The sequence below is a fragment of the Mchenga conophoros genome, linkage group LG2 (genome assembly GCF_057382185.1).
Source record: "Mchenga conophoros isolate Kocher_MC1m ecotype Shallow Benthic linkage group LG2, M_conophoros_male_GT1.1, whole genome shotgun sequence".
NCBI lineage: Eukaryota > Metazoa > Chordata > Actinopteri > Cichliformes > Cichlidae > Mchenga > Mchenga conophoros.
The window spans coordinates 9,434,439-9,459,957 of NC_140527.1; the positions used below are offsets into that span (position 1 = coordinate 9,434,439).

Genomic DNA, 25,519 nt, shown 5'->3' on the forward strand with positions numbered 1-25,519 from the left:
TTTCACATCCACTAATTCTGTATAATACTGCACATCTGTCCAGCAGAGAATCATCTATTCTTTAATTTTATTGACACATGCATAAATAAAACACCAGACACTTTATTAGGTACACTTTATCAGTGCCAGGTGGAATCCTCTTTTGCCTTCAGACCTAAACTTGACTTTTTACATGTAAAAGTTGACACGACAGCATCACACAGTTGCTGCAGATTTGTAGGCTGCTCGTCCAAAGGTGCTCTGTTGGACAGAGATCTGGTGATTGTGGAGGAAGTTTGAGTACAGTGAACTCGTCGTCATGTTCAACACACCAGTCTAAGATAATCTGAGCTTTGTGACATGGTGCGTCATCCTGCTGGAAGCAGCTGTCAGACAATGGCTACACTGTGGTTCTAAACAGCTGGATGAGGAGTGGTGTTTAAACAATCCTCAGTTGGTAAAGTCTAAAGGACAACATCCCCCACATCATCACACAACCAGCTCTAGCCTGAACCGCTGATCCATGATTTCATGTTGTCCGCATCAAATCCTGAACGTTCCAGCAGAAACTGAGCCTCATTGGCCTGTTTCCTGTTCCTAGCCATCAGGAATTGCACTCGCTGTGATCTTCTGCTGCTGTCCATGTGCGTCGAGATATTGTGTATTCAGAGATGCTCTTCTGCATACCTTGGTTGGAATGAATTGTTATTTACTTATTAGTGGTTACTGTTGCCTTGCTTGAATCAGCCCGTCCTCTGACCTCTGGCATCAATAAGACACTTCTTCTCAGAAAACTGCTTCTCACTGTATATTTTCTCTTTTTCAGATTCTCTGTAAACCTTATAGATAGTTGCTCTGGAAAATTATTTTAGCAGTTTCTGAAATACTCAGATCAGCCAGTCTTTCAAAAACAACCATGCCACATTAAATATCACTTAAATCACATTTTGTCCACATTCTGATGTTTGGTTTGAACATTAACTGTTTATCCTGACCATGTACATGCCTAAAGGCATTGGATACTGCCAAGTGGTTGGCTGAGTGGCTGATTAGATATTTACGTTAGTAAACACTTCAACAGCTGTACCTAATAAAGTAGTCAGTGAATGTGTATGTTTTTTGTTCTTTTTAGATGAGAGGAAAAGGGCAAAGTGAATAACTTCATGTCAGCAGATCTTCTGTGGCCACCATAATCTCGAATCTTTACTGGATACTGATGTTTCTATGTATGATTTAGTAAATATAAGGGAGATGGAAAAGGTGATGGGGTGTCCATTCCTATTCATTTACTTCAGCACACGAGATGAAAATTAAATTAAATTAAAGTTCCTAGCAGCCTTTTTGGCTTTTAGTGCGTGTTTCAAACACAGATTTTTTTTCTTTGTTAAAACCACCCCTGACTGTGTGAGATATTCGTCGGTGTCATCACCATCACGATGAACACAGATGGAAAAACTTCAGCCCTGCCTCAGTTCACAGAGAACACGTGGGCCGACTGTATGAGTTTCAGGAGCTGATGTGAGGAGAAAAATCATGTCATCTGTATGAAGTAATGTCAGAAGACAAATCTGAGCTGCAGCTGTTTAATGCCCGAGAGAGATGGAGGGCAATGAGATCATATGCAAATCTCATATCATCATCTTCATTTTAAATAATCCCTTTTTTTGTGAACCTTAGTGACCTGAACCATCAAACCATGCAGTGGAAACACTCAAAATTACTTCAGGGTCTGAAAGGGAAAAAAGGAAACACACGTGAAGCAAAAACGTGAAACTGATTTCATCCTCACATATTTTATTTGGGATTTCAGAATTTATTCGACCATATTTTCAGTTTTTACAAATCTGTGGAGCCCCTGAGATCTCATAAGGTGACTTTTTTTTTTTTATCTTACTGGAACAGTAAAACATCTCATGCATTATAAAACCACTAAGTAGTTGCGTGCAGCCCCCAGAGCTCAGCGGGTCAAGTTTTAGTTTTACCTGAAGGCCATACAATGAAATTCATAGACAGGCAGTGTGTTACAGCAAATCATGTGAAAGAATTATAAATTGTGGCAAGCGTAGCAAAAACACCGTTATCTATACAAGATAACAACTCTTTCACAAGAAAAGACCATGCAAACCAATTATTATATCATAACAAGTCATTAACTTTGTTCATATTATTAACTCATTTGCGCGAGACAGTGACTGATTTGCACGAGACAGCTCATTTGCATACGACAATAACGAAGGTGACTCCGCTTGCGCGAAATGTGTTCTTTGCACAGGAGAACTCATTCACATGGGATAATGTCTGGTTTGCACGAGATAATAACTGAAAAATCTCAAAATTCAGTGACAAAACACAGACTAACTTTCTGTGTGGAGCTTGCGTGTTCTCCCCGTGTCTGCGTGGGTTTCTTCAGAGTACTCTTGCGTTTTCCCATAGGCCAGAAACAGTTGTGAATGTGAGTGTGAATGGTTGTCTGTTTTCTGTGTTAGAGCTGTGATCCAGGGTGTACCCCGCCTCTCCCCTGTGACAGCTGGGATTGGCTCCAGCCCCCCACCCACCCATGAAAACACCACCACTCTCAACTGGATGGATGAGCGGTTGAGAAAACGGATGGATCAATGGTTGTTGGTATATATAATTAAATGAAATTAATAAAATAATGACTTATTCTGACAATATAACGTGATCAAAGTAAGGGATTCACACCAGATAAAAGAGAAATATTTGATCGACTCGTGAAGAACAATCTACACATAAACCAATAATATATCGATCATCATCGGTGACTCGTGAATTCAAAGCAGTAGTCTCATGTTACTGCAGGGTACTCTTAAAAACTTCAACTTGCCGGGGAGTATTTTACACAATTGTACTAGTACTTCTCTGCAACAAAGGATTCTCCCAGCTCTGCTCTGGTGCGCCCCTCCCCATCCTCCTCGCCACTCCTCCTCTTTCTTCGGTGTATAAAGCCGGACTGTCCTGGTCCCTGTAGGGACCGAGGGCTGCAGAGAGGGAAGGAGGAAAAAGCACAGGAAGAAAGAGAAGAAGAAGCACCAGCAGCAGGTTTTACCTCCAGAAAGTGAAGATGAATGTGTGCGCGCTGGCCCTGGGTCTTGCCCTGGTTCTGACCGCGTGTGTGGCCCGGTCTCCGTTCCAGGCGGTCCTGCAGCACAGCCGGATCAGAGGCCGGACGCATGGGTGAGGTTTTTTTCTTTTTTTCTCTCCTGAATCTAAGTGACCCGAGCCGAGCCTGGTCCTGCCCGACTGAACCTCAACTACTACTGAGCTGATCAATAGAAATGATCAGAGAGTGATCGATAATCTGCGGGAGTGTCAGTACTCTGGTCCTTTAGTCACTACACTAAATGTACTAAAACTTCAGCTTTAATAAAGAAATAAAAGTCCCGGTTTGGAAACAAAGTATGAAAATAAAAGTACTTCATTACGCAGGAACATGACGTGTATCGAATATTTTTACTGGAGAAATAAAAAGATTCCTTCTAAGGGCGACTACTAGAAAGTGACTGAATTTTATTGATTGATTCGTCATGAATATACTTATTTGCTGCAAATGAAAAACAGATGTTCTGCAGATTTTTAATCTAGTTCGTGTTGTGCAGCTTTTTTCTGCACTACACCTCAGCTAAAATATTCATTTTACTCACATCTGTCTGACGGTTGTTTCTTATGGCCTCACTGTGCAGGGAAAAGCGCGTATCTCCATATTTGGACAATGGTTGTGATCAAGTTTATTCAAGAACTACCACTTCACGTTTTCCTCATGATCTCAAAGCGTATAATGCACTCCTCCAAAGCACAACTGGAGAATTGAAAATCAATAAAGCAACTATTAAATGATCAGAGATGATAAAAGGACAATTAAAAAAAATAATTTTAGAAATAGTCGGAAGGAAGTCGCTGACTTTTTGAGCATCATCTCCTCATGTGATTGGTTCAATGTGTCTGTTTGTTAGCAGGACTGCCTTTAAAGTTCTGGATGGATTCACTTGATGGGTTTTTGTTAGAGGTGGAGCTCTGGCCAACTCAGGTGATTAATGTTTCGAGTCAGTCCACATCTAGTCATTCTTCACTGTTGTGGGATGTGACATAATTGAATATTTGTTGTCATATCTTCACACTTCATACAAATACAACTGAAATATACACACAAAAAGGGAGACATCCTGGTTCTTCTGAAGAAAATATGAAAAAACTAGCCCAGCTCCAGATATCCATCTGAATCCAGGGTTTCAATTCGTGCCAGGTGTGGTGGTAATTTTCATCTCTCACTGGAGTGACACGGTTTCTTGTTTCTTAAGCGAAGGATCTGAATTCTTCTTTGTGTACTGCAGTACGATATTAAATATCCATGGTTTTGGGGGGGGGGGGGGGGGGGGGTCAGGGTTTAAACAGCTGGATTTCCTTCACAGACAGGAAACCAGTGCCAGCCTGAGCGAGTCTGTGTGAGTGTAAGCCGAGAGTCAGCGTGTGAGGGTGTTACAGTGATCCGGCTTGTACTCTGTACTGGTTGATATAATCTGCCATAACTCTTCATGTTCAATTTAAGTTAATTTCTATACCTAAGCTGAAGACCCTACGATGTTAGAGAAAGAGCTCCAGCAATCAGTCATCGACCATTTGACAAAAACCAGTGCCAAAACCTTTATAAACGACGGCAGTTTCACTTTTAAGTTTAGTTTCCATCAACTTTAATGACCTCAACTTTTAGAAAAAAGTTTTTCTTCACGTGTTCTGTTTTTTGTTTTTTTTTAACAGCTATAATAGGTTTACAAAACGATCATAGAAAAGTTCTCAGAGGAAAAAACTCCCGGTTTCACTGTCACCCTGACTGGAATTGAAAAAAGCGATGTAAACTGTGTTCATGTACAAGGACAAATGCATTTTCCTAAATACTTCACATCTGGCTGTGAGCCCAGGCTGGAAGGGAAGAAGGGCAGACAACATTTTCTTAGTTACCAAACTAGAAACAACACTTCAGAAAACGGTTGCTTACTTGGTTTCCGCACAGAAGAATTACCTAATATCAGACCTCCTCCTCCTCCTGCCTTCTCCTTCTGGCTCCTCGATGGATATAATCACATGGGTCAGCTAGTGGGAACTGTAAGGTGCCATTACGTAAATCCTCATTTGGATAAACAGCTTTTTCAATTCGGGTCAACAACGTGACAAATTCCTAACCTGCAGAACTCAAACTGAGATCATTTTAATCATTTTGACGGTTGTTGCAGAGGGATCAGCCCTGCAGCCATGAACGATCTGCTCTTTCATGTATTTTACTGCTCTGTTTGTCCTTTATGTTCTGAGTTTGGGATTTCTTTGTGGATGATTTATGGTATAGATTGTTTTGCTTATTAGTCATGCGTGTGTGTGTTTTGCACAGACGCCTCGGGAGACAGCCAGTGCAAATTAGCTTAGGCTCTAAATTGTGTGGTGTGGTTCGTCTTAATATTTATCCCTATGCAGACAGAACAACACACAATGAAACGATATGCATGCCGACTGAGATCACAACATTGTGCTTGAGTGAGTTTGAGTGTTTTTCTTAATTGGGGATAATTATGTTTACCAGAGTTGGTATGAACTGAATTTTTGACAGTCCCAGTTTATCATTTGTGAAACCTATGGCTGTCAGTCTGTTTCAGTTTATGAATTGATGACTCAAATACTTTGATTTAGACTTTTAACAGAGCTTCTACGTGTCTCTGCTCTCACGCTCAGGATTAGCGGTTTACTTAAGCCGACTGTCTCTGTATGTTGGAAATGAAAGTGGTTAATAAGTATAAACATTTGAATTAAAATAAAAATTTTCCTCTTTGTCTCTCTTCTGTTTCAGACCCAATGTTTGCGCCATGCAACAGATTAAAGGCACCAGCAAGAAATATTTCACCAACTGCAAACAGTGGTACCACCGCAAGATCTGTGGCAAACCCACGTAAGTCCCACCGACTGCACTTTTTGCCATATTTACCATTTTAAATACATTCTTAGTTTTCCTTAAGAAGCAGAGCACAGGTCGACTGCTTCTCACTTTTGGTTACAACTGTGGTTCTGAGTTGATTTTTGTATTTGATTTCACCCCAATCTGTTAGTTTGACTTTAGTTCTGCTAAAAAGAGAGAGTTTGTATTCAGATGACAGAGAAATGTCCTTCTCCCTAGGTGTACTTGCCTCTTACATAACCTCAGAATAAAAAGAGCGAAGCACAAACTTCAGAGTCAGTTTACATCTGAGGCTGAGACTCCACTCCCAGTCTCATGAGTTCATTTAAAGGACACGTGGAAACATATACATTGACTTTTCTGATATATTTCACTTCCTTTGGAGTCCTCAAGTCTAAGTCTAAAGTCTCTCGAGTTAGAGTCCGAGTCATTAATTTAAGTCCAAGTCAAGTCTGAATTCCTTCAGTGTTTCCTACCTAAAGCTTCATTTCAGATCAAATAAGGTTGAAACACAGAACTCAGTCCCCAAACTGCGGTAATGATGTTCTTCAAAGTATATAAAGCAAGTTTTTAATTTATTAAAAACACTTATTCATCCTTTGAAAAGTGAGTTTAGCTTGTAAAGTCGTCCAGAGAGTTTCTGAAAATTATTTAAACTGCAATGAGGGTAGCTCTGAATTACAGTCATGCCAGTTTAAAGTCACATAAGGATACGACGCAAGGACAAAGTAGATGTGAAACTGAAGCTTCCAGCCTTATAAACAGTAAAATGTTTATATTATTTCGTAAGGACTGCAGAGCACATCCAGTGTTTCCATGTAAGCTGCAGCGATGATGGCTGTAACCATTGCCAGTAATAAACCAGAAGGCAGAATGATAAACAGCATCCAGTGTCCTAAGAGTGAATCCAGATACCTGCCTATGAATCACACTGTGGTCCAGAATAGGAAAACAAAGTCCTCTTCACTTAGCTTTATTTTACAGAGCATAGGAATATGATCATAACAAGACTTTTAACGTAAGGCTAGTCTCTACACATTCACTTGATAAACAAAAGATCCCTCCCAGGTGAATGGCAAGACGCTGTGGGGTTGCATTAGGAAGGGCATCCAGTGCATAACTCTACCAAATCAAACGTGGAGCTACCTGCTGTGGTAGCCATTTCTGTCCAAATCTGCCAAAACATGCCCACATATACCTTTTTTATTTTTTGTTCTGCTCTGACAATGACATAAACTAAGTTCCATCTGTATTTGGTACCAGTTTTAGATCACAGACACCCTGATAAAAGAAACTGAGGCTATATATACACTCATAGTCACTGACAACAGTCAAGATAAGAGAAACAGGTGGGCAACAAGAAACAGCTGAAACTAATCAAAACAAACACACGAGGGAAGTAAAACTGAATACAAGACATGAGAGATACTTTAAAAATAAAAGAAGTGCCTCTATGTGGCTGTAGCTCGGGAGGTAGAGGTAGAGTGATGTACTAAAGTTAGTGGTTCAGTCCTCCAGTCTGCATGTCAAATATCCCCAAGTTGGTCTATTGCATCCACTGAAGTGTGAATGTTAGATAGAAAGCACTTATATTTTTCTTTTTAAAAAGTGATTGGTGAATGAGCCAAGTGGTATAAAGTGCTCTGAGTGCTCAGGTAGTGTAGAAAAGTGCTATATAAGAACTGTCCGCTTATCATTTAAAGAAGATAAAGACTTGGGGAAGAAAGAATAACCTAAACAAAAAGAAGGAAATATTACTTAACCCAGGAATACAAAGCCCAAATCCTCAAACCACAAAAGTCCTTAAAAGTGACTAAAACCTTAAACAGCAGCTAAACTACAAGACTTAATCTGAACCTCAAAATGACAGAAACCAGTTTGTTCTTAATAAACTCATCTCTATTGATGCATCCATGTAAATAAAGTGAAAGCCTTTTTGTTGTTGCTGTTGCTGTAAGTGTCTATCAAATCCAAGTCTTTGATCAAAGTTGAGGTCATACACTGGAAATCAGGCAGTATAGTAAACAAGTCTGTCAGGTGAAAAGCATCCACAAACAGGAAAGACCTCATGCACATCATCTGAACATTAGGAACACAAGAGAATGCACATAAAGTTTGAGAGGAAATTTGGGAGTGGAAAAATCAAATACTGTTGATTTTCTTGGCTTTTTTTGTCACGAGGTCAAGTTGGCCAGTCAGACAAGTCATTCCAGAACCATCCACAAACACTTGGATTAAAACCAACTTCACTTAAGAGCTGATTTTTCCCATTTGAGCTCCATGAGTGCCGAGAAACAGACTGCTTTTTTACACCTGCTTTTGTGAGAACTTATCTCATTTGGCCTAAAGCTAAACCTGAGCCCAAGTGTGAACAGTTCTAAAGTGAGGGCCAGAAAGCCCTAAAGTCTAAAACTGAAACTCGTCCTCACAGGAATAGACAGACACAGCACTCTGCTTTAATCCTGTCCAGCTCATGAGATCTGCAGCACAGCTGGCCTCTGCTGCCTCATTAATAATGTGGGTGTGTGTCTCTGACTGTAAACCACTGAAATTTACTGTCTGCATTTACTTCCCACCTCCATCTTCAGCCCAAAGAGGAAAAACCTTTCTGAACGTTAAACGCTGCATTTGATTTTTATTTTAAATCCGGATTTCTGCTTGGTATGTGTTTGGAAGGCGCTGCAGAGGAAACGTGCTGCTAAATCCTAAAATCCTCCCAGACTCTTTCTATGGGCACATTCTTGAGTGAAACGCAGCTGGCTGCGGAGTGTCCCTGCAGAGCTGTGAACATGAGGAAGGTGACGGTGGGTGAGGAAGATTTAAAAGACAGGAGGCTTATTTTTCATGCATGTGTTTATACAGACAACACTGTTTAACAGGAACACAGTGATACAGTTTACTTATGAAGCAGCAGTTGCAAATGCTGAATCAAAATGACAGAACACATAAACAGGGATTTGGACTTGAAGCCTCTGCAGTGATAACAACAGCTTTTCTCCTGATTAATCTACATAACATTCATCACTACAGGCATTAAATCTCACTCAGAAAAACTAAACTCTGAGTTATATCCAGTAGCCAGTTTAGCAAAGCAGTAATCAGCTGGACACATGAAACTAAATATGATTTAAAGGCTGTTTAACCACATTTATTCAGTCCACTCAAGCTTTCCCCAGACTTTATTAGCTTCTCTTTTTCTAACAAACTCAAACATGAATATCAGTGTTGATTTTTAAATCTGAACATTTGCAACTTGTCAAGCCTCTGACAGCACATTTTACCAAACACAAACACCCACTGTCAGTGTGAATGCATTCATGCCTTCAAAATGTGCCAGCAGTTTGTTTGTTTGCTGCCACTTTAAACTCAGCTTTGGTCCAATATGTAAGAGGAAGGTGATGGATGTTGTGGAGAAATGAAGATTTCTCGACGGGAAAAACTAAACTGAGACAAAAAAAAATCAACAAAATACAAAAGAAAAAGAAAAACTACCACCAAAACAGAGTACACAAAGTCAGAAGGTATGTGGTTAATGTTGTAAAAGCGTCTATTTGAACCCAGACAGGGTTAAAGTAGCACCACAAAGGAGCAGTCAGAGGAGATTTATATCTGCAGTCGTTTAGATTTACTGGTAAAACTCTGCTCTGGGACCGCCCCACCTTTCCGTGTGTAGCACAAAGAGCCTCTCACAGATCAGAGCAGGCGTCAGTGACAGCAGATATGACGCTGAAACAAGAAAAGAGGGTTGCAAAACAGCTTGCAGAGGCATAGTAAGATGAAAAAGTGGATTTGTGGAAGGGTATCAGCTAAGTCATCAGCTCGTGTGGGCTCAGATCAATTATCAATGAGAAATACTTTATTTATTCCATATTTGGGGAGATTCTTTAAATTAGATCAGCAGATCGTGGCATCCCTGAACTCACGTTATAACGCGAGTTCTTAAATCGGAGTCTAAAAATATTAATTCGGACATCTACTTTTATTTTTAAATGGAACCTGAATCTTGGTGTCCTGGGTGACTCTTCCATCCATCATCTCTCCATGAGCTCTGGACGAGGAATGCTTCACATGTTAGAATTATTGGAGCATTTAGTCTGGATTTACACAGATGATGATAAAAATAACAATTTTAAAACCTTTTTGGTCTTTGTCGCTCTAATTTTTAATATTCAGCAAGCCAGATAGAAGAGCTAAATATCAGCCCTGTCTCTGGTTAATGTCTTTTTATTTGCCACAGTCTAGTATCAGCTGATCGGTTATTGGTGCGTGTTGAATTCAAACCGAAGGCGTTGGTGTTTCTGTCACAGATTTATCATGAGGCAAACTTATGGAAATGTCCGCTTCAGCAGTTTAACAGACAGCATAAGAAATGATTCATAACTTTGTTTGCAATGTTTCATTTACTTCTTCTTTCTTCTACTGTAATTCTTCTTAGTTAGTTTCTGTTCCCTCATCTTCTTCATCTCTCAGCCTGCTCCACTATTTTCTTCTCCCGTCTTGTATCTGAAGATGATCCTCCTCCTGTCCGCCACCTCTTTCTGTCTCATACTGTTTTCATCTCTCCTGCTTACTCTGTGTATTTATTCATGCATTTGTGAGGCTCGTCCTGTGTTTGTGCATTTCCTGTCCTGAATGTGTCCAGTCAGGATGTTGGACACAGCCTTGACGCAGCTCACAGTTCAGCCTGAATGTTTCTCACAAACAGATTCTTTCAGCTGGCAGCAAATAGGACAGAAAGAGGAAGTGAGACTTTCTGTGGACATTTGTAGGAAGTGAAGTTGCTGGAGGACCCTGACGCCCCATGCACACAAATCTTACAACACCCACAGTGTGGGTGTGGAAACACTGAGCTCTTATCTCTGACAGTTTAGTTGGATTTACACTGGTGGGGCATTTTGAGTCTAACAGTCATGTCTTTGTCTCTGCGGCTTTGGACCCGTGGGTTTCTGTGGAGGAGGATCCGGAGGTTAGAGGTCAGCAGAAGGAAGACTCATAACTCCCATCGTAATTCACTACAACCCCCCTCTGAACCCCGGGTCCTCAAAGTACCCTCTGTCTGTCAGACACTAATGCCACATCTGTTTCTTTAACCCTAAGTAATACTGCTAATAATAATAATAATACTTACAATAACAGCACTGAAGTAACCATCTTATTTATGTTATAAAGAACAAAAGATCAAAATATGCAGTTAAAGGAGGTAAAACTATCCAAGTCAACAGGTTTTCAACTGAAGGAGGCAGCTGTGCAGATTGTGAGAGTTCATTCATTCCACAGTTTAGGAGCTAAAACAACAAAAGCAAAATGCGTTAAAGGTTTGGAGTCAAACTGCGAGAAGAGACTTTGTGTCAGCCTACAACTGCTAAAACATGGCTCAAAGGTCAGAGATGTAGCCTGGAGATGTTTAAAGCTCAGCAGCTGGGTGAGATCTGATGGGGGGATTTCACTCTGGTCTACATATCTTTATCACTGTTACATTACTTTTGTCCCTTTGATCTTCTTGCTGTGATTTCTTATGTGTCAGAACTTTTTATAATAGTGCACAGAGGTCTGGTGTCCAAAGTTATTCGCTGATCTTTTGCTACCCAACCTAGTCTTGATAATTATTATGAAATCTGAGAGCTTTGAGGACTTTCCAGATCCTTGTAGCCTTTGGTAGCTTCCAGAGCTCCACAAGTTTTGAGAACTTCAAAGACTTGAGACCTCTGGTAGCTGTTAGAGGTCCAAGAACTTTAAGAGCTCTGAGAGCGTTGATCACTCTGACAGCTCAGACACCTTCAAGGGCTCCACTAGCTTTCAGAGCTTCAAAGGTTCAAGCTCACTTCTAGCTTTGAAACCTCTGAGAGCTTTGGTAGTTTTTAGAGCTACAAGATTTTTTAGAAGCAATTTAGTATAATTTTCAAATCCTTTATTTGTAAAATGCAAAATAAAACTGAACTTTCTGTCCTTTTTGCCCACATAATAAGGCATATAGCGGTACACACTGATGTACACATGAAGTTTGGAACGCTTGACTATGATTTGAGCTGTGTTATGTTTAGACTTTGATTATTGGGAATGTGTGATGTGGTTTGTAGAGTCTGGATTTAAACTGTTAGCTGTTAGCTTGTCATGACTGACTTATTCAGAGTTTTTATTGAGATGTTAATAAAATCAGTGATCTTGCACCTGTGCGGTGTATATGACACAGAATTCGGTCAGAAGATTAGATTTCTGGCTCTTAAATATTGTGTAAAAGTATTAATTTTGTAGAAAAAAAATCTAGATCGTTAACGGGCATTTTTGTTAAATAAAGGGCATTTCATTTAGAATTAACTAGCACACGTTCACAATAACCAAGCTTGTGTAACTCGTCCCTTAATTGCCTCACTGTGGTGTCTAACTTTAATTCATCAGCTTTAGTTAATAAAAGTTTCTCAAAGACAAAATTTGTACGTGTCCACCTTGTTTTTACATTCTGGAAATGACTTTTAATCCCTGATGAAACTTTTCTCAGGCTTTTCATGGCTGGCAGTTTCATGTTTGAAGCTTCCTCTGACAATCTGAAGGATGACGTGCTGCTGACTGATGTGAAAGCATTTCTTTTTTAAGGTTTTCATCGAGCAGCTCGATCCCGGCGGCAGAATTACTGCAACCTTGCTCTGTTTGTTTTGTCATAAATCCACAGCAGCCATCTTTACTTATGTGGAGAACAAAAGGGACCTGAGTTTCCATCTGCTTTGATAATCAGTCCAGTGTGTGTTTGCGCACATTAACACACACACCATCAGTAGCTGCTCTTCACATGTTTGCACTTATGTGATGAAGGCTGCGGGAGCTTTGGGAGCTTCCTTTTTCTCTTTGTCGACGTTAAACTTTATTATAGAGGACCTGAGAGCAGAAATAAGACCTCTGTCCGCAGACGGTTTAAGTGTTAATATGGAGCAGTGACTGGTTGGTGGTCCTGGCTTCACTGAAAGATTCGTCCACTAATCGCTCTGTTAAAACAAACACAAGAAACTCAGAAATTCATAATGAGATTCCTCCATCAGGGGACTCTTCCCATCAGGAAAATTTATATATTTAATAAATTTGCCAGTCAACCTTCCAACAATTGTTGACTCGTAAAGCTGAAGAAAATACACATCTGATGTTTATAGACTCAGAACGTCTCAGAGAGAGGACATAGTGGAGGAGCTGACACAGGAGGAAGTTTAGGAAATTGATTTTTATAGAAGAATTCAACTGCTGGCAGACTGATCAATCAACGATTTATCTCCAGCTGCAAATTAAAAAGTTCCCATGTCATGCAACATAGAGGCAGGCTGACACAAAGAGGTTGGCTTATACATGCAGGATAAATATTAAATATTAAAGCGACACAGGTGGTTGTAGCTGCTGGCTGTCTGCTAGGCTTCACCTCAGCTAATCTGCTCTCCACCTTCTACATTCTAACTACGGTGTTCAAGACTCAAGACTTAATCTTTGGCCCACTGTTATTTCCAACGTATTTCTAATACATGTAGCTAGAGCTTTCATAATGATAGTATTGTCACTGTCACTGTGTGTCATTGTTATGTCCCTCTGGAATTCAACCCCAGCAAACTGCTCGATAAACAGACTGACCAAGAAGTTTTCTCCAGTTTTGATTCTGTCTTTTATAAAACAGTCTTTGAAGACGACATTCAAATAAATGAAGAATTACTCTGTCATACATGTAATCAAAGTATTTGTCAGAGCTGAGAAGCTTTTTTAGTGAAGGTTGTTGAGCCAACGGTTGATTTTTTTCCCCCGCTGAATTATGTTCATTTGCTCTCAGTTTAAAAGACACTGACTATTATGGGTATGCAGTCTTCTTCACTACCTTTGCAGTGACATAATAGTTCAAATCTGCTTTGGTTAAGTCTTAATCACCCTCAAGCTGCCGGTTAAACTGAAACTAGTAATGTTCATGTCCAGAACTATTCAAACTGCAGTCGAGTTGCCACTTTTCTCTTCATAATGACCTTTTATTTTGTAGTGAACAGGAAGTGAGGAGGATGGGGGCTCCTGCCCTGGTTTTAGTGTTTTTCCTGGCAGTGGGTGCAGGTTTCCTCTCAGACGTCTAGTCTGGTTGCAGATTCTTCTCCTCTCTGAGGAAATGAGCTTTATGAGCCCAGACGGCGGAGCCACATTTATTATGGAAATCTCAACAGGAAGTCCTGAAAGCTCCATTCAGGCTGTACGCTTCATTGCAGCCCACATGTGCCTGTAGCTGAAGTAACGTTCTGAGATTTTTCCAGCAGACAGACCTCCACAGGTCCTCCTGGTCCCACAGTTACTGCTTGTAAATCCTGCTCAGTGGGTGCACTTCCCAGAGTGACCACTAGGTACACTAGGTAATCAGAGTCAGAATCCATTATTAATCCCTGTCACTCACAGGGTAACCCAGCCATAAGCCATACTGTTCTTTCTCCTTATTTTTTTTTTTACATCCAGACCATAATTTATAAAATAAACTGTGTTTTTTGGATTTTTTAAAAGATTTTAAACTACAATCTGACACCATAAACTTGTCACCAAAGCATTTCTTAATTTCCTCCTTTCTCAGACAAGTTTATGTTTATAATGCGAATTCCAATTATTTTTAATTGTTTTTCAGACATAGAGGAACCTTCTGCCCACCATGAAGAACAGATTGTGGACAGACTGCGAATGTGTTGGTGCAGCGACGAAAAACAGTCCCATACATACAGCTTTACAATGAGTAGGAATAGTAGATGTGCTGCTTCCACTAATGTGTGACATGTAAATCTAGCACACATAACATGATCTGCATGTCATGACTGAAAAACTCTTCAGTCAGTGAGAAACTGGAAAAAACCAGAGGGCAATTAAATGCTCTGGATGCAGAATAATTTTTCTGGTGGAATACACTTCAAACTGTGAATCCAAAACACTCAGGGAAACACAAAGCCTTTCCTTGTCTGTTTTTCTTCTCTTTTCCATAATTTGCAGGCAGCATGTCACTCACCTCATCCACTCTGTGTCCAAATGAGTCATGTTTGGGCGCTCAGAAAAGGGTCATCAGCAAAATTCAGTGCTCACCTGTCCCACTGGATGATATTGGCTGTAGTACAGCAGCGTGATTTTTCTCTGGCTAATATTGTGGCCTCAATAGGTCCGACTTTTCCAGTGATTATCCAGAGGGTGTGCCCATTCTCTTTTGTCTTCTACATACAAATGCTTATTTAAATAGGTAGATTGGTGTCATTTGTACATAGGCACACTGAAGAGCCACCAAACAGGCACACATGGAAGGATGATGTTCCTATCATATTGCCATTCCACTATCTTATACTTTGCCTTCATTCAGCACTTTGACATAATCCAGCAAAGAGTTGAGCTGCCTCTGATTCAGATCCAGCTCTCTCAAAGTCTAAGTTGCTTTTGAAGACATCTTTGGTTTCAGAGTTCCCCTTTTAGCTTGTGTTGTACAATATTAACTCCTTCCATCTGATGACTTACTCAGGCTGAAAGATGTGTAGGTCTTCCATTCAGCTAAAGCCATAATACAGATAGTTTTATGTCTTTTCTTTAGATAAACTAGTGGTTAGTGTGCAAAGTACTGATGCAGTAAACAAAGGTGGGTCTTCAGCTTTGTAGAAGCTGTTGTTTTCCTGGACAAACAGGTGGGTTTTGTTGAGTCAGGTAAGGGCTGATTGGTTACTGGAGCTCTTTTTTTGTCATTTCATAAGACCACTTGCACTACCTGCAGACTCTCAGGTCTGCTCATGCAGCTCGTAACTTTATTAGCATAATTACTGTCAGACAGGAATTTATGAGTATCCTGTAGCAGAAACCCTACAGACAAGTTACGAGCTCCTGATGCGGCAGAGAGTTTTATAGAGAAACAGGAACATGAAGTCTGACATGAAGCCTCTGCTCTGACGTCAGGGAATACAAGAAGGTCTACAAGAATCCTCATGTTCTCCTGTGTTTTTATGTGTTCTCTGCAGGGTGATCACCTATGAGTGCTGCCCTGGTTATGAGAAGATTCCCGGGGAGAAGGGCTGTCCTGCAGGTATGACCTCTCACCCCTTACACTAAATATGTTTAAAACATCTGTTGGGATTTTACTGCAGAGAGTCATCAGCTGGGTTTGTTTATGTGCACCATTGCAGCGCTGCCTCTTGTGAACATCTACAGCACTCTGGGCATGGTTGGCGCCTCCACCACTCAGATGTACTCTGATCGAGCCCAACTCAGGGAGGAGATCGAAGGTCCAGGAAGCTTCACCTTCTTCGCCCCGAGTAACAAGGCCTGGGAATCTCTGCCAACAGTCAGTACACACTCACACACTTTTACTGCAACCTCGCGCTCCTTTTGTGAGGAGCAATCAGCGATGGTTCTCCTGCTTAACTCATTGTGTGTCGTTTATTGTCGTTTTCCAGGAGATCCTTGACGCTCTGGTGAGCAATGTGAATATCGAGCTGTTAAATGCTCTTCATTACCACATGGTCAGTCGCCGGCTAACCTCTGAGGAGCTGAAGCACGGATCCACCTTCTCCTCCATGTACCAGGACGCCCCCGTCCATATACACCACTACAGCAATGGGGTGAATGAAGACATACTATTGTTATCCTGTAACTCTGGCACAGGAATCAAGTTTAGCTGTCATGATAACATGAATATAGACCAGAGAAATTTGTAATTAATGTGAAACCACCGCAGGAAGAATCATTAGCTGAGACAACCGACTTTAGTCAGGGTTCTGAGTATTGATCAGCTAAGCTATTGCTCTCCCTTCTCCACAGAGGACTTTGGTCAGCAGTTCCAGTGCTTGTTAGGATACTTTTTTTTTTTTTACCAGACTGTCTCCAGGCTCAAAACTGAGGCTGTATGTACAGTCTTGCTCTGAACATCATTATTATCTTACATTAGGTATCATATCACGTGTATGATCATCAATGTATGATCATACACATAACTGTTAAAGGCGTAACACAAATATTTGCAGTAACAACACATTAATACATTTTCTTCTTATATCTACAGATTGTGACTGTGAACTGCGCTCGTCTGGTCAAACCTGACCAACATGCCACCAATGGCATCGTGCACGTGGTTGACCGCGTCATCACAGCCATCTCCAACAACATGCAATCAATCATTGACATTGATGACGACCTGGAGACTCTGCGTGTAAGTCCATTGAATTTAAAATCCTTTTGTTGTTTTAAACCTTTGGAAAAAATTGTATTAAAACAGCCTACGAAATTAGAAATACCTGCTTATCTAAAAATATTTAAATGAAGTTGTTACATGAACAGCTAAAGGAACTGTAAAAGTTGTGTAACAGCTGGTGGAACATCAGCCAGCTAATTAGGTTCATTAGTAACATGACTGGGTATAAAATGACTATCACAGAGAGTTTCACCAGGCTGTGAAACATAGCAGGGGCAAATACCTCAGCAGTTTAAGAAGAACATTTTTCACCATAAAATGACAAAGAGTTTGATTCCATCACAGTAAATCATTAAAATATATCACAAGGTAAAGTATCAGTAAAAATTCTAAAGTCCCATGAACTCTCCTTCTGAATCTAAGGTCTACCCCATTAACTGGACCTGCTAGTCCATAGTTGCTGTTGCAGACCTCTATGGGACATTGTGATGGACCGAGTTGAAAAAGCAGGAGGAGTCACAGGAATTATTACAAAAATAGGGTTTTCATTTGTGAACCCAACCCAAAAATTATATTTACAAAAGTCATAAATGTTGAGCTCATAAAAGAGGTCAAAGAAACAAAACTCAACTCAGGCAAAGACTGCAAACTTAACAAACCAAATGACTGCCCAAACAAACATAAATGACCTCCACATGAAATTACACACGAGGGTATATATAATGGCTGATCAGACCGTTGAGACACGAGGGGTAACTAAACAAAACACAATCATAAACAGCAAACAATGCAGTACAGTCTTGTTTGTTAATAAACTAAACACCAAAGAAGGAAATCAAAACTACTAAACCCTAAACTAAACTCAAACATTTAATTAAGTAAATGGTAAATAGCCTGTATTTGCATAGCGCTTTACTAGTCCCTAAGGACCCCAAAGCACTTTACACAACCAGTCATCCACACATTCACACACTGGTGATGGCAAGCTACATTGTAGCCACAGCCACCCTGGGGCGCACTGACAGAGGCGAGGCTGACAGACACTGGCGCCACCGGGCCCTCTGACCACCACCAGTAGGCAACGGGTGAAGTGTCTTGCCAAAGGACACAACGACCGAGACTGTCCAAGCCGGGGCTCGAACCGGCAACCTTCCGATTACAAGGCGAACTCCCAACTCTTGAGCCACGAAGTACAACTACTTTATTTGTAAATTAAAGAAAACACACATTCACCCTTCAGCAGGAAGTGGTGGTGCGGTCCAGTTATCCCTCTTTGCATTTAGTTGTTTCAAACCCTGGCCACCGATGCAAGCTGCCGTCAAACATGAAAGAAGAAGAAGAAGAAGAACCCTGGCCACCACCTTTTGTCTGGCAATTTAGAGTGTGTTGACACTGGGGAAAAATCTTTTTCACAGAAGTTGTTTCTTATGTCAAAAAGACATTTTTAACCACATGCTCCACAGTAACAGATTCTGGGTGACTGCTGTCCATATCTGTCACATACAGAAAACAATTAGAGAGCTATGAAATCCTGAACATTTAGCTTTTCTACAGCAATAGGTTTGCACGTCCCCAGACACTTGTAGTAGTTGTAAGTTCTGATGGAATAAGCAGCTTAAACTCTTGTCTCTGTTTTCTTGTATATCTCATTGTCTGTGTTTCAGACGGCCTTTGCTGCTGCAGGTCTCACCACCATGCTGGAGAACGAGGGTCATTACACGGTCTTCGCTCCCACCAACGACGCCTTCGAGAAGATTCCTCGGGAGACCCTCAACAGAATTCTGGGAGACCCCATAGCTCTAAAAGGTGACTGGCACAAGACACTCTGACTCCTTCTATCTGGCTCTGTTTATATTTTTAATTACTTTTGTATGCCCCCTCAGACCTGCTCAACTACCACATCCTGAAGAACATGCACTGCGCAGAGTCGATTGTGTCAGGAACACCAATGGAAACGTTGCAGGGAACCATGCTGGAGGTCGGCTGTGATGGAGAACACGTGACCCTGAATGGCAAAGCTATCATCACCAAGACGGACCAGCTAGCCACCAATGGAGTCATCCACTACATCGGCGAGCTGCTCATTCCTGACTCAGGTAATTGCACTACAAACAATACTACTAATACCACAATGCTTCACCCAATATAGGGAAGATATTGCTGCACAAGGAATCCGCACAAAATAGTCCTTCAGTAGTGGTTTTAACATAAGCACTTGGAATAATCATGGACTCAGAGTTGAATTATCACCTTCAGGTCATTGGAAGAGCTTCTGTCTTAGCAGGAGATCCAAAAAAAATCTCATGTTTATTATTTTTACAGATCTTTCAAAGTTTAGGGTCCTCACTGAGACTAAGAGACAAGATCCGTCCACTTCTTGGATCTCTACACCTGGGTGGTATTCAACCAAATCAAATTTTGGTGTTATGAAATCACACCTTGAACCAATTGATTGGGCCGATGGTGGTGTCGAGTGACTATGGGACCAATTATATTAAAATAAACCAAGTCACATTTGTCCACATTGAGTACCACTGGAAGTGAACAATGGTGGAAAATTTACAGTTACCATTTTTAGGTTAGGGTTAGGGTTACCTAAAAGGATTATTAGTTGTACCAGAGATAGTATTAATACTTCTTTGTCTCTTGCAGCTAAAACTCTCCTGGAGCTGGCTGAAAGTTCATCTGTTTCCACTGCGACCAGGATGTTTGTTGAAGCTGGTCTAACCCCCCACCTGACCGGGTCTGAGGCTCTGACCATGCTTGCTCCCCTGAACGACGCCTTTAAAGGTAACGTGTGGCCCCCAAAAAAGGCCTTTCCTGCCATCCTGTAGGGATAATCAGAAATGGGTATGAACAGCCATTGTTTCCACGTGTCTAACAGGAAGTATGACAATGACTCCCAGCATGAGAAAATTAATGAGTAATCACGTCTTGAAGGAGCAGCTGTCATCCAAGGCTCTATACCATGGCCAGGAGTTGGAGACACTGGGAGGCCTCAAACTCAGAGTCTTTGTCTACAGAAAAGTAAGAACTGACATTTCTTTACTTGGTGGTTTGTTCCACAGTTTGTTAGAGACACTTTTCAGATTCCTTGTGTCTCAGACTCAGTTGTGGTTACTAACCATAACTCTCTGTTAGGGCGACTGAACAGCCAAAAATCACAAATTCTAGAAGTGTACAGATGTGGTTAGGAGTACTTGGAATTCACAGGGTAAAGAAGCAGAGTAGTACTGTTTCATCATGTGTCAAAATACAGCCATGAGAGTGTTTAATTGGACCTGAAACAAGTTAAATATTCTGAATGCAGAACAGCCAACTGTTCAGCTGTTTGGCTGAATTGAGTGTGGATAGTTCTCTGCTGGATCAAGAGGCTGTTCACAGCAGATGTTGCTCTTTTATGTGGTTTTGTTTTATGTGATTGTTTGTGGTCAGAACAGGAAGCTGCTGCTGAAGAATCAACTTCTGATGGAGCTGCTGCCTCCGTCTGCTGCTGCCATGAGGAATTAAACCGCCTCCATCTCCTAACGAGATGCTGGTTTTCATCTCTCTTGAAAACCTCTTTTCTTTATTAACCCTTGTATGGTGTTCGGGTCTGTGAGACCCGTGTTCAGTTTTTTTCAAAAGAAAAATTAAACAATTAATTATTTTTTCACGTGTAAATGTGTTGTGTCTTTCCACTCACTCCACTTGATTATAACTGATTTATTTATAACATTTTATATAAAAGAAAAACGAGAAGCACATTAATTCATAAATGTGATCTAACAAAGGTAAAGGGAAAAAATTAACCATGTTTGCTGTTCATATGTCTTGTAATTGGGATGAAGTAAACATCTGTTGAGTAATTTAACATAAAATTGTTTGATAGTGTTAATTTGGAAAGCCAAAACTCTAGCGGGTCCACCAGACCCATGAACACTGGCTGAGTAACAAAAATACGAACACCACACAAGGGTTAACTTTAACTTGAAACATGCAGACAGAACTTTATTGAAGTAATAAATGAAACACAATAAATGCTTATTTTCCCATGATTGTTTGGAGCTGAACAGTCAGCATCACCAGTTGCTGAGTAGGCTAGCCAGATTAGTCATACCATGTCACTATTTTGGGTGATTACTTTATGTTGTGCACCCTCTACTTGGTTGGTCCTTGTTTGTATTGTCTTAGTTCTTCTTGATCTCATTATTGACTTTAACACTGTTGATCATGACATTTAATTCAAAGCCTTTATGATTTCATTGGTTCAGGTCAGAGACCTAAACTGTGATTAGTAGTTAAAAAAAATCCAACCAGGGGTTCCTCAAGGCTCACGTTTTGGCCTATCTTCAACTTGCTGATTCTCTAACCCAGTAAGACCTCTCAAGTAATCAGATGCAGATCTTTTAACGGTTCCCAGAATCAGATCTCAGCCTGCTGAGGGTGCTTTCAGCTACTGTGGTCTTGTTCTTTGGAACAAGCTGGCTGCTGACCAAAGGTCAGTTATAACTATGTCTACGTTAAAAACCTTTTTAATCTCACAAGCTTACACCTAATAAGTTGATACCTATTTGGCCTCTATCGCCCCTGTATTGAGTCACTTTGGCCTTTACCCCATGTTAGCGTTGCTGGTTCTTGTGTGCTCCCTTGCACGCTGTTAGCCCTTGTTTGGTCCCCGTTTCTCTCCCCTCCGTTGACCCTTGTTCTGCCCTTGTTAACCCCTCTCTATGTGTCAGTTTTAGTTTTTTCCTTAGGCTCTCAGAAACATACTTTGCAAAAGTCAAGTCAGATAATCGATGAATGACCGAAAAATGAACTGATTTTGTAGTGGATTAGCTGCCTCTCACACTGATGCTTTACGCATTGATACGTCCTAGCAGTAGTATTGATTGTGCTCTGGTGACACAGGATGTGAGGCGTTTGTGTTTCTGCTCGTTTCCACATGTCCCAGGTCTGGTTTGTGGGTGGTTGTCTGCTCGGTAATGAACTCTGCAGACCACATCAAGCTTCCTGCATCCCACAGTGGTTAAGTCTTTCCATACTTAACCATTGTGGGACTGTGTGTGGTGTGTTACCTCATTTAAAGAGGATATAAACCTGTCTACTTAGCCACAGAGTTACATTACACCATTAATTGTTACATTTTAATGTGAAGTATGTTTTAAGGTTTGTGTTTGACACTTTACATTGTAAAGATAAGACCAACATAATATCCTACACTAGACTCTAGAATGTGGAGACAGTAGCATGAAAAAATTCTTAGTCATCTGTGATTCCCTCAGGCCTGTAGTCAGGTTTCCTCCGCAAGTCAACAAACATTACAGAGAAGAAGCTTTAGTTGGTCAGGTTTTTTAATCTAAGCAACATAATAATAACTAGAAGAGTACCTTCAAAATCAAGATGGTCAAACTCAGCATGGTCAGTGTGAAGGTTAACAGGTTTCCACAACAAATATTAGATCAACAAATATATCAGAAACACTCTGGCTTGCTAGCAGTGGTATCTAAACAGTATAATAACAGTAATAATAATAACTAGAACTCGTTTTTTCTGATTCCAAAGCCCAGTGTTAGGTATTTAAACACAATTTTTTTTCTTTGTAGAACCTTTGCATCGAGAACGCCTGTATCGCTGCGCATGACAAGGTTGGACGCTATGCCACCATGTTCACAGTGGACAAAGTAATCACTCCACCAATGGGAAACATCATGGATGTCTTGAAGGCCGATGACCGCTTCATGTGAGGATCTGTACCATCTGAATCATGTTTCTCTGATGGAAAAGTACAGCAAAAACACTCCCTGTCACCTATTGGCAGTTTTAATGACTCTACAGTGCACCTTAGAGGCACAGAGCAGCAACTGCACAAACTATGATCAGTGAAAAAGGGTTTTTTGTAGTTTGAAGCTCCAAAAAAGTGAGTCAGCTGTTAGCCTAGATTATCATAAAGCTGTTAGTTTGGTGTTGCATAATGACTGGAAGCAGAGGTGTTAGTGTGTTGTTGTGTAGTTGCCATTCGAGCTAACATCATTTATTGCTGTTTTCAGCACGCTGGTCAATGCCATCCAGACAGCAGGTATGACCGAGCTTCTGAACCAGCAGAAGGTGTTCACCTTCTTCGCTCCCACCAACGATGCCTTCAATGAATTGCCGCAGGATGAACGCAACAGGCTGATGCGTGAGTTTTGTTCAACCACACAGCTTCTCTTTATTCACATTCTTAATTAATCCACATGGACAGTTTCCACACACGTGTGGAAAGCGTCTATTTTCTTTACAGCAGTTTATACTGAGAGGTGGTTTGTAGAGATTTCTCAGGGGGGCTAATTTTCTGCTCTTTGTTTGGACTGAACACGCTGAATGTTCACAAACTGTTTGTTTAATCTGCTGCACAAACAGCAGCAGCTTCCACCCTAATAAAGACATACAGAGACTCTGCTCTGATTCCAGTCATCTACTGACACGGGGCAAAGCAAGTCGTGGCTTATACCAGAGCTTAGCATGAAGAAGGAAATGAGATCAGACGCACAGTAAGAACCGTTTGTGTTTCTGTGTCCAGGTGACCCTCAGCACCTGTCAGGTGTGCTCAAGTATCACCTGGGGGAGAGTATGCTGGTGAGCGGTGGCGTCTCCTCTCACACCAGGTTCCAAACTCTGCAGGGGGAGAAGCTAGAGCTGGGCTTGGTTGGTTCAAAAACGTTATTTAAAAGATGTCGAAATCTTTTTTGTTTAAATACACAGTTTATTATTATTGATATTATTATTATTATTATTATTATTGTTGTTGTTGTTGTTGTTATATTTTGATTATTCATCTCTAATTTGTCTATTTTATATTTGTTTTCAATATTTTATTCAGCACTTTGTATCTTATTTCACATTTGAAGGCATATTTAATTTGTGTTGACCATAGATGTTGCACAGTATTGCTGTCTTCTTAGGAATAATCAGCGAGTCTGACGCCTTTCTTTGTCTCTCAGCGTAACTACACGGTTTACGTCAACAAAATCCCCGTGGCCGACGCTGACCTGATGGCGACAAACGGAATTATCCACGCGGTCAACAGCATCATCAGACCTCTGCGTGAGTACCGTGTTTACAACATCGAACTATGGATAAGATAGTTGTATTATTGTAGGGTCTATCTTACAATATAAAGCGCCATGCAGCCACTGATGTTGTGATTTGGCGCTGTATACATAAAATTGAAGCGAAGTAAGCAATTTTCAAATGTAGACCTGTCCTTTAAAGCTGACCTGGCGTTTTTGTGTCTTCAGCTCCAAAGGTGGACAGAGAGCAGAGCGACGGACCTGCAGCTCCTCTCAGAGCCATTCCCGCTTCCAGGGTGAGAAAGGCCTTTCTTTATGCCAAAAAACCTTTTCACAAATAATCTGAATATCACTTTTGCACCTCAAAATGTCCAAAATCCTGAAATCAGAAAGATTGATGTAATACCTGTCCTCTGATTACTGAATCACATGTTTGGGCTGCAATGCCCTCCTTTGTGTCTTGCAGGCAGACTCCAGGGGCTTCAGGAACGGTGAGTGTTTGTAATGTCTTCATGATATGTTTAGTTCCTGCTGCACGCCACTCTCATCTGAATCTGCTCTGCTTCATTCTCTGTTTCTTCAGACGATCTCTTCAATAAGGTTCTCAACAGTCACTCCAGCAAGATGATCAGCCGGAGGCAGTAACACTGCCAAGAGGGAAGACGACAAGGAGAAAAGCAGAGGCTCTCTAGAGAGGGTCAAAGGTCAAGTGTTAAATCCTCTGCTGCGTGGCCATGAGAGGATCTGAAGGTGATTTTCTGGTGTAATTCATGTCTGGAAAAGAAGAAATGTGTGTGAAGACTTTTTAAAATTGTTCCTTTTTTATTTTTAATCAAACCAATGTTGTTTTTTCTGTGCGCTGTAAAAAAAAATATATATATATATATATATATATATAACAGCTAGTCTTTACTTCCATAATTCAGAGTGTGAACTTTTGTAAAGTGTGTTTTGTACTCGTGTTGTTCTGCAGCATGTCAGAGCTCGAAGCAACCATAGAGCTGATGGTTTCTGTGTGTGTTTTGTTTTTTTTTTGTAAAATAAAACCGAAAAGTGAGACCACACTGCCGCTCGTTTGACACCATGTGTCCTTCAGCCTCACCTCGCATCTGTCTGCACTAACATCTCTGTATGAAAGTGAAGTTGAAGAACAATCAAATCATTATGTCTTAGTTACATTTTTACAACAAAAGTTGCTCTGTAATTTTCTCAGATTCTACCTATGACAGTGGTTGTGACTCCATCCCTCTAACATTTGGGAATCCTGCATCGTCCCTGATGTGATCCAGGTTTGAAACTGAGCTGCTTTTTGCACAGTTTAATTTGAAGCAGTGAACGCCTCTCAGAGACCAGAACATGCTGTTAAAATGATCTTGTTTCAAGACCGAACATCAACATCAGCCGTGA

The 25,519-nt window shown here is 40.8% G+C and overlaps 1 protein-coding gene across 1 annotated transcript; it reads left to right on the forward strand.

Moving 5' to 3' along the window:
• Positions 1–2,952: 2,952 nt before the first annotated feature.
• Positions 2,953–25,176, forward strand: tgfbi (transforming growth factor, beta-induced). The gene is made up of 17 exons (XM_085285641.1): positions 2,953–3,174; positions 5,831–5,929; positions 15,913–15,977; positions 16,078–16,235; positions 16,348–16,512; positions 16,953–17,099; positions 18,746–18,887; positions 18,965–19,177; positions 19,734–19,871; positions 19,966–20,108; positions 22,667–22,803; positions 23,111–23,241; positions 23,623–23,747; positions 24,044–24,146; positions 24,341–24,408; positions 24,579–24,603; positions 24,696–25,176. The coding sequence occupies exons 1-17, from the start codon at positions 3,062–3,064 to the stop codon at positions 24,755–24,757; spliced, it is 2,034 nt and encodes a 677-aa protein (XP_085141767.1). The 5' UTR covers positions 2,953–3,061; the 3' UTR covers positions 24,758–25,176.
• The last annotated feature ends 343 nt before the right edge of the window (positions 25,177–25,519 follow it).